Source organism: Malaya genurostris, chromosome 2 (genome assembly GCF_030247185.1).
Source record: "Malaya genurostris strain Urasoe2022 chromosome 2, Malgen_1.1, whole genome shotgun sequence".
In the NCBI taxonomy this organism is placed as follows: domain Eukaryota; kingdom Metazoa; phylum Arthropoda; class Insecta; order Diptera; family Culicidae; genus Malaya; species Malaya genurostris.
Window position 1 is genome coordinate 103,239,932 of NC_080571.1, and position 10,461 is coordinate 103,250,392.

Consider the following 10,461-nt stretch of genomic DNA (forward strand, 5'->3'; position numbering starts at 1 on the left):
ATAGTTTAAAAACACTACATTTATTTGAAAAGCAATCAAATAAACCATAAACTAATGCGGAATTTTTACTGTTCATTCCAGCGGTCTGCACGTGATGATGAAGGATCAGTACGCAAACTATGTGGTACAGAAGATGATAGACGTATCGGAACCGACCCAGCGCAAGGTGCTACTGCATAAGATACGTCCCCACATGAATTCGCTGAAAAAATACACTTACGGTAAGCACATCATTGCCAAGTTGGACAAGTTTTCGCTCAAGACGCCGAATACGATTGGCGGTAGTGGTGGCACCGCCGGCGGAGTAGTTGTAGGGGCGGGCACCGTCTCGAACAACACCGGCCCAGGGGTGGTCGATGTTGGCAATGGAACAAACGGAACTAACGGAGCCGCCACCGTCGGTCAGCAGTTAGTTAGTGCTAACGGGGGTGTTCCCAGCGGCGGAAGTAACGGCGTAGTGGTTAGCAATAGTAACAATGTAGGAGTTACCAACCTGGGTCCCATCGGACCACCGCCCACCAATGGGGTGATGTAAGTTCAGTTCAGTGAATTGTAATCTGTTCAATTCAGTATGCAGGCAGAAGCTGCTCTGTCCTGCGATATCCAAGATAAATTAGAATGCGCAGCCACTTTTCCGAGGGGTAGTGCGAGTCGGCACTGTAATCTGCTTCGTGAATGTGTCTTCGATCGGCGGAGGAAATGCACAGAACGATCTTTTCGTATACAAAAACGGAACATCTGTAAATATTGTTTTATATTCGGAGATTTTTTTCTCTCTCGCAAAGCTTTTGTTAGGTTAACGATGGCTTTTTAAGTGGCAGGGTCAGAACCGAAAGACTTTGAGTATTTAGGAACAAACTATTGTTATTCGAATGATGTACACACTATCTCCCCGATCAGCTATTAAGTTATTCTATAGGCAGACGGATCTCAGTCCTAAGATATAGAGCAAATCGAAGAAGTAAAACGTAACCGAGATCGGTTTTGTAGGAACGACTGTTCCTGTTATGCCGTGTATGATTTTAGGGATAAACATACTGTATTTTTAGAATGAAATATTCTCCGCGATAGAAGCGCATTCCGAGAGAGATTACCAGCATGATGTAAAGCATCCTCACAGTTTTATTTTAGCAAACACCGTTTCAGCCATACAGTACAGTCGAATGCTTAGTAGTAACCCGAATTACAATTTCAAAACCCAGAGATTATTGTGTCAGAAAAGTTTTATTCCATAGTTTTATCCACAAACAAACACAACCCGTTAGTTTAATATGTCAGGATAATAGTCTGATTCAGAATAACATTTATTTTCCGGCTGAAAACAGTAACGACAGTAACAGAACAAACAAGCAAAGCACTTTAAGCTTTTCGAATTATTGTTGATTAGAGAATTTTCAGCAGAGTTTGACGGTGTACGAGACTCTTATTGTGTAGAATTTTTGCACTCATATAGATATAACTTATTGATCAGAGCAAAACGACGCATTGTAAGAAGGAAAAGTGAATAAGGAAATCATTGTCGTTAATATTTTAGGTGTACCATGTATTGTAATCAACTTATAGTTATAGGATTGGCCGGCGGGCAGATGATGAAAGCAAAACAGTTTGAATGTGTAAAAATCACTTATAAATAGTAGCTTATTGGTAGACCTCGTTTTTACTAGCACACCGGCAGGGTGTAGAGATCCACATGTTCCGGATCGCCTTAAGTCGTCGTGCGCTCGGTAGCAGAAGAACCGTAGACTAAGCGAAAAATTGAGATTTGTATAATTTGTATTATTTGGTTCACTTGTATAAAAGATAACGTAATAACAGAAGAAAAAAAACAACGCAATTGCGATCAAACAGACAAACACACACATATTTTAATGCGGTTTACTGTTTTACCATTGATGGAGGTTTATCGCCTCTTCGTTGAAGACACGGCTACAAGAGAGGCTCATTCATCGAAACTATGCACGTGCGAGAGCCGTTTGCATAGTGATCTGCCGACGACGACGGCGGCGCGATACAAAACTGGATAGGTTGAACGAGACAAAAACCAACCGCGTAGCTATTATCAACACTGGGAGTGAACATGGGCGTTGTTCGAACGACATGCTAATTTGAAAATAATTTCCATTCATTCATTTTTGCTTTTCATACTGGCGAAGCGTACAAAACACTCCCAATCAAACCTTCGAAGATGCAATTGTCTTCGAACGAGACGGAAGTGACGTCTCTTCGAAGGAAATCTTGCTCTGTCTGTCTGTGGAGGTGAGTTTTCTTATTGCCCCAAACTTGCATCATCGAAGGGTACCCATTTACGTTAGTAGACGCCAGTGAGTAAGGAGAATATAACGAGTTTTACCCGCTTTATTTGAACTCAGACTCGACAAGTGGACGAATCTTCGTGTATAACAGAAGGAAAAGAGACGAACAATGTAGGTTTAAGCCGATCAAACATTTGAACATTTTCCAGCTGGGAAACTAAAATTCATAGAACGTTTAAAGGTGAAAAAATGATATCGGTTAGTTATTTTATTAATAGAAAACAAGCTGGCATAGGGATCATTTTTTCGGAGAATTTGAATAAGTACACCACGTGGGTCACAGCCGCCGATAGAAACTGTGGTGCACAGGGTGTTCAAGCGCGAGGAGTTTAACATTACACATATAATCAGTAATCGTATTGGTAACGAACAATCAAGCAAAAAAGTAAAGCAAACAAAAACATAGCTTCGGGAGTTTCCATCCACACGGTGGTGTCTCAGGAAGAAGGATACGAGAAATCGTCAGGTGAGGTTTTGAGATCTCCCGGGGCTGCTCTCTATCGTTCTCGTTTTTCTCCGGAATTTCGACTATTTTCCATTTATATTTTTCTTCTCGTTTCAAAACTTTACAAGAAACATCAATCTTGTCCTAGCTAAACATTATATGGTCAGAAATAAATTTACTTGAAATAGGTAAGACATAGGCAAACTAGGACTGCTTCGAAAAACAAATGTATTTTTGACACCCACACACATTAGTAGTGAAAATTAAGCTATTATTGATGAACCATCAAATTTGGCATTGACCATACTAAAAAGCAGTGTGGGAATTTTGAAAACTATCCTCAAACTCTACTACTTAAGCATTTATAGAGGATATAACAGCTAATATCATTTCAAGGCCTGGAATTATGGAAACGTTTTTTAATAGCAAAGCTGTGAGCTCAATCACAACACAAGAATTAGTAATGCATCAAAGCATTGCAGTAAGACCCTGAACCATGATAGCATTTATTACGCAACAGATAAAGTTGGAAGTAAACGAACGTTTTCCTCTCCAATAATTGAAGGTAGTGTTTAAAGGCAGAACGATAATAAAAATAAGAAAAAAATGCTAAAAATTCGAACATTTGCATATATCTATATCTATATAAATATACATACAGTAACAGACACAAAATGAAACTAGTAGTGTAACAATGCGGCGAGTTTCCTGTTTCACAAGCATTAATTTCCTGTCAATTTTTCATGTAATGGTAAAAGTACTAACGTAAGCCAGTGTAAAAATGAAAACAAAACAAAAAAAACAGAAACATCTCCACACACCCCCCACACTCATAATAATGTAAACTAGCAAACAGAGGGCTCGTGTGGTTCTGTCGTAGTAGTGGTTAAACGTACTCAATGTGTCCACTTAGTAGACTAAACCGTGCAGCGAAAGATTTTCGTTTTCGGTAGATGTACATGTACGACGATGGGAATTACTTGCTCCGCTGAAGCGGCATGGGTGTTAGTTATTTAAGACAGTGTGCTGCTTTTGCACATGTGTTACAGGAGAGGAAAGGAAATCATATTAAATAGCATCTATTTTCACAAAAGCTCCTAACGAACGATGGAAAAATGATAGCGATTTTCAAGAAGAAAAAAAAAATACACATACAGCTGCTGCACAGTGGTAGTGGTTTTTAAGATCATTTATTTACGGATTTATTTTAAAGCTTAGTGTCGAAGTAGGTGGTGTAACTGTAGGAGCAAAATCCTACTCAATTGCTTTTGAAGATTTTGATCAGTGAAAATTTTAAACATTATATTAGTGCGCATTTTTTTATGATACAATATGACAACTATTTATTGCTTATCTTTTTTGATAACTCTCTTCTTCTTCATCATCTCATACCTTCCGGTTATCGGCACCTCACTTGAGATGCCGCCAATACACACAGTTCAGAACTGCACAGGAAATGTAATTATCCTGCCTGATGGAGTGTTCCAGAGGTTTTCCAATTATTTTAACCTGTCCGAAATATGTTGTTCCGAGAGGTCTGCAAAATACTTCTCCGTGGGTTTTCCTCACATGAACTGTTTTTCAATCATCTTTTGAAACATAATAGTCAGGGAGAATCAAGTTCGGCCAATTAAGTGGGCGAGAAAACAATGTGTGTGTCTACGCATTGAGTTGTAAAAACTTTGTTTCACTATAATTACAGCCTTCAATCACTCCAACAATGCGCAATAATACTAGCTGTTGATTGATTGTTTATCCTTTTTTGATGTAGTTCACAAAAAGCATGCCATGAGAACTTCGCAGCCGATTCATAACGTACAGAATCATTGCATGGCTAGTACTATAAATCCTACTGACACTAAAAAAATCCTTCCAGGTCGGGGTTCGAACATACGACAACTGGCTTGCAAGACTAGCGACTTATGCATTGAACCGCCAACTCGGGCTATTTCACGATTAAAGTCTCATATGATCATTTCGAACTCTTACTTGATTGCAATGTATTTAATACGTAATTTCGATTCAAAATTTATGCACAAAACTATTGAGTTCCACTTCACCCGGAATCTGGCCGAAGATATCATTTTACAAATATATTCAGTTGTTAGACAGTTTATTGATGATTTTCGAATGTCAATTTACTCTATAATAAAAGAAGACAGCTCTTTCAACAATTGAACGTAAACTATATTCAAACAATACAATAGCAAACTGTACTGCTTGACGTATTGGAAGAATTTTTTTTCGATTCCGCATTTGAAGATCGATTATTGCACCCAAACCGATTTGCACCCTCTCAATTTGCTGCGAACGTAGAATTCAATTGCATTTGCATCCAGTCGAAGCCGCTCCATTGTCCAAATGTCATCATAGATTCAAGAAGAGGCAAGTGTAAAGAGCTTGTTGTCACTTAATTTTGTCACCATGTTTTTATTGATTCATAACTCATTTCTGAAATTAAGTAGACAACATAAACCGTTATCCGATAACTCTTCGATTCGCTACCACTCGCAGCAGCTGTTGTATAAGTTTATTTAAGTTTAGTTTAGTTGTAATGTTTTTTTTAAATTGTACTATTAACAATACTAGCTAAAGCATTTTCTCTTCGTTAGTTTTGCGACTGAAACCTTCTAGCCGGTTTATAAGCGAATGTCATCTGTTCTCAGTGTAAGTAGAACATTATCAACCCTCCGTCAGTCACAGTTTCAGGACGAATGCATTCACATTCAACCTATCCTACCCGACTCTTGTTTTGAGCTTAAGCATTGATCATAGAATAAAAATCATGGAAAACTTGACTGGAGCTGTCAACCTAAGTTCTATATTAATCAAATATGTGAGATACTTTACGATGCTAATTAATTTATTTAAATGAAAAAATAAAAATGATGAATCTGATTCTAAAAGATTTGATTAGTGACACAATATAAACAGTCCCTAAGATGTAAGTTCTCTGAAAGTAATGGTATGATTACTAGGTAAACTACCTGGTTTAATCTGCCAAAAAAACATTGTGATCGGCGGAGGGTTAAAATGTAGTTGAATTACTTTAGGTTAGAAATACGACAGTCAAAGTGCACGGAATACTTGGCGAGGGACGTTCTCTTTTCGCTAGAATCTCTCCTCACTGATTGACTGCACACACACACGGGCTTCGAATTCGGAACCTACGTTTTAGAGAAGACCCGTCCGTACTCGCCAACTGTTTAGTGCACTGGGACCCACCATCATGCGGCTAATGGTTTTAGGATAATTTTCTGTCACCAATTTCGGTTTTCAGATAATAGAATAGAGCAAACAAACAAACAAAAAATACAGCACATTTTCAAATGGCTGCAATGAAATCTTTTCGACCGACATGTAGTTTTTTTTCTGTGTTAGGAATCAATACTAGTGTAGAATTTTCTAACATTAATATTACTAAAACCGACATCTGAACAGTGGATTTAGTATAAAAAAATAAATGAAAGGGAAAACTTAAATGGCCCGAAAGTGGATGAAGATAATGTTGTATATCGCTGTACAAAATTTATATAGTTATTTTATACTGAACATGGGCAAACCAGAAGAAAACTTTTAGCAAATCAGCATAAAACACGCGAAAACCGACACTATTTTTAACTGTACATTAGAACACTTGTAGAAATTGAAAATATAAAATAACATCGCCTCCTCGATCGTTTGAAATTTTAAATCAGCAGTTACTCAGCTTCGGATAGTTGTAAAATTTCCTGTATCAAACATCCTTGTGTTTTATGGAATCGAGTCACTTTTGTACAGTTGACTCATCATTACATTGCATCCTGCTGTGTCTACTTCTAATAGTGACTTCATTGTTGCGATGAAGATACTCGAACAGAGTAGATGTAAATAACCCGTTGTAGTATTAGTTTGAAGTGTTGTTGATCACTTGATCCGAAAACGAGCAAGAGATTTTCCAATGTGTCCTTGGATGGTGTAATCAGTTTGTTTTTTTCGTCCGTGCAATTCTTCATTGCAGAACGGCCGAAAGGATGCCGAGTAGTGTAACTGTATAGGAACGCCATTTTGTTATTTGTTTTTATCTATGGAATCTATTACGTACGAGTGCTGCGTCCCGGACGCAGTGCTATAATGAAAACAACACTAAAATATTGTCATTGAAAAGAAGCAATCTCAGCGACTATAGGCACTCCTTAAACCCGTACAAGAATCTAGCAGAGAGGACAGTTCGTATACAGCCCGTGAGATCGAAATGTATAAAAATGTAATGAAAATAATTGTAATATGTTTGTAAATCGGACTTTTTCTATAAATATATTTTATCAAAGCAAAACCACGCGCGAACCTGTAAAGACAGATCATCAAAATACGAAAAAAAGTAATCATCCAGTGTTAAGGCAAAAATCGTGATATGTACAGAGAAGTTTTTTTACTAACCCGACGAAGAAAACAAAAGAAGAAAAAAAAGTCAACCAACACAATCTGGAACAAAATGAAACCTGGTTCGGTTTTGTATAAAGTACAATTCAAACTATTCGTTGTAGCCAGTTGAGAGTATTTATTTAACACTTGCCTATTATAGAGCATAACGTAACATACACACACAAACACTCACATTCGAAACCGGAAAGTACAGTCCCGTCAGTGAAGTATGTAATTTTGTTGTGTCTACAACATATTTTTGACTAGAAAGGAAAAACGATCTGTGATTAAATTCTTCTTCTTCTTCTTTTACAAATTATGTTTGTTCAAATATTTTATAGAAAAAGAAGAAAAACAACCAGCTTTGAACATAGTGCGATCGTCCGATCGCTGTAAAATGTGTACAATTTTATAAATAGGCTATTTTAAAAATTGAACGAAGTGAAATTATTGAAAAATGTTTCCGCCTTCAGGGATCCATAGGACAAACAAACAAAAAAAAAAAATAAAAGAAACAGGAATACCGAGCAAATGAAATTTTTATCAATATTCATGTGTCGTGGATGTTTATTTTGTGCGAACATCGTTCTTTAGAATGCATTTCCAGGAAGCGAAAATATTTTTGTACAGCAAAAATAAACAGCAATTTTTATACGCAAAACGCACAGAGTTCGGACTTGAGAATTTTGCTTTGTACAATAATCGTGTAAATTTATTTCCCAATCTCACTGATTTGTAATTAAACAAACGGAATCTAATGGCGAACTGTAGAAGGAGACTCGACCTAACGCAAGGGCAAACTGTACATTTTTGTGAAAAATATCATCTGTACAAATGTAACCAACATACACATTCACACAAACACTCACACCGAGACAAACTAGCGAACGAAAAGACCCTTTGGGAAAGATTGCAACTTTGCCAACCGAAAAAAAAGAAAAACAGCCCGCGAAGTGGCAAACTCTAACAGATAAAATCAATGACAATATTTTTGATTTTCATTCCGCTTCAAGCAACACGTTTTTGCATTTGTGACCAGGAATATTCCTTCGTTGAAAAACAAATTTTCGCGCCCGGCAAATCCGGTGTACTTTAGTTGAACACTTTGCTTGACGATTCTAGGCAAACAAAAAAACGCTAATCCAATACGAAACAACAGCGATGTATATAAAATAGTCACAATAGGCAAACTCCCGTCGGTTTAATAAAGAACAACAAATTGCAACATTCTAGCAATCAAATAGGACAAGTTGTGAAAGAAAACTGCCATCACTCGCAAGTAAAATTGTATTAGAATGATGAACTAACTGTTAATAAAAGTAGCTGGCTTTTTATTTATTTTTTTCGAATTACAGAACATAATCGAATGTGAGGCACAGTCGTTGTCTCTCTATTTTTTCATGATACATCCCAAAATAGTTAAATCTTCTACAATAATAGCAACAATCAAAACCCAAAATTTATGCAATTCATGTCACAGCATTGGACTCTTGAATCAAAAATTAAAGACGGTCAAATTCACTTCAGTTGATTGAAATTCAAGTAATTCCTTCTACCAGAGCAGATATCACAAGGACCTGCTGAAATTGAACGTGGATAGATTTCCATCGGAATGTTTCATTTTTTTTCAGCAGACATTCAGAATAAACTGGAACGACTTTATTGAGTGTTTTATAGCTACTACTAAAATTCACGAATCATTTGCAGACCCGTTATATCTTATGATCGTAGAAGGCCGTTGCTTTGTCCAGAGAATTAGCTTGTTTATTTTATTTCTTAGTAGGCTGAGTAGACCGATACACAAAAGAAAAGCCTGCTCATTTATTATAAACTTATTTTCTGTGTCTTGAAAATATTTTCGACAAACAAGAACGTGAATGAATTAATTGGAAAAAGGGTGTAAAGTGTGAAGCTTTGATAGACAAAACCAAATAGCAAACGAGTGCGGATATGTTTTTAATTTCAAAACGGACAGTCATTTCCGATTCGAGAATTTTGATGCGCGTGATTGGCACAACATCGGAGGGCCAATCGGACACTAAATTATGAGGCGATGGTTAAAATTTAATTTATTAAGTACGATGCAAATAAAACATTAAAAAAAACTACTCCCAGCTGAGACAAACGTATGAAATAAACAGAGAAAATAATTACTGAGATTTTCCAATTTTAGCTTTAGTTTCAATAATTTTATCAGTAAGCATTTTCACATTTTATGCTGCTCTATACATTTTTTTATTCGAACAATTGTAAACAATGTAGGTATTTCACTTATATCTTTTTTTTTGCAAGAAAAAAGTTGTAGTTTATAGCGGTAAATCAAACAGAGAATAGACTTGCGCATCATTTCGTTTGCTCATCATTTTCCTTCATCTGTATGTTTCTGTAATTGTCATAACAAGCGTGTGGAAACGCAGCTCTCCTCTATCATTATAATCATTTAACTATCATTATAATAATGAATAATACTACTTTTCTGATGTAAGCAAATATCGTACAGGTTGTAAACTGAGGACAGCTTAATTTATTTTATGTTTCTTACTACTGTTGGAACACTAGCAACGTCAGTTGGTGAGAGGAGTAGGAATAACAGTGAAAAAGTAAGGGAGGAGAATGGAAAAAAATAAACAAAAATTCAATACTATATGTATAATTTTTGGAGAAATACTTTGAAATAAAGCCCTATAAATAATGCATTATATATGAAAATAATATTAATAATGATGCAACTATAAATATTATACTATTATCAAGTAAATATAAATTTTCTGTAATATTGAACCTCTCCAGTGTTGATATTTGTCTAAAACTTTCCGAAAAATTCTGGCCATAGTCAAATAGTTGCTCACCCACACGACATGATCGTGGTCAGGCGCGTACCCAGAAAAAAATTTCGGGGGGTGTTTCAGAACATGTTGATCAATTTCCATACAAATGGAACTTTTTATATAATTATTTGAAATTTTTTTTATTGTGGAGTCGTTTGTTGAAAATTATTCATTTTATTTTTTACTTATTTGAAAAAAAGAGTTTACATAATATCATACTTTTTTGAGTTTCAGAGGGGGTTTGAACCCCTAAAACACCCCCCTGTATACGCGCCTGATCGTGGTCGTAATGAATTATTCTCATTCCATGTCTTCTCCAGTGTTTGGGGACATCATCTATTTATTTATTTATTTATTTATTTCGTCAAGCAAATGTAGACTACATATAAATTGTTTACAATGTTCACTTACATACTACGCATTATTTCTACGACAAAGCTGAGATTTGATTTGATTTTTTGACATAGTAAGG

At 36.1% G+C, this 10,461-nt stretch overlaps 1 protein-coding gene across 5 annotated transcripts in view; it reads left to right on the plus strand.

The window, feature by feature from the left end:
• Positions 1–9,942, plus strand: part of LOC131427908 (maternal protein pumilio) — a 325,778-nt gene extending 315,836 nt beyond the window's left edge. For all 5 annotated transcript variants that reach the window (XM_058591489.1, XM_058591488.1, XM_058591487.1 and 2 more), the window contains one exon: positions 82–9,942. In XM_058591489.1, coding sequence (XP_058447472.1) covers positions 82–535 — 454 coding nt within the window. In that variant the 3' untranslated portion in view covers positions 536–9,942. The remainder of the gene's footprint in view (positions 1–81) is intronic.
• Positions 9,943–10,461: the final 519 nt, after the last annotated feature.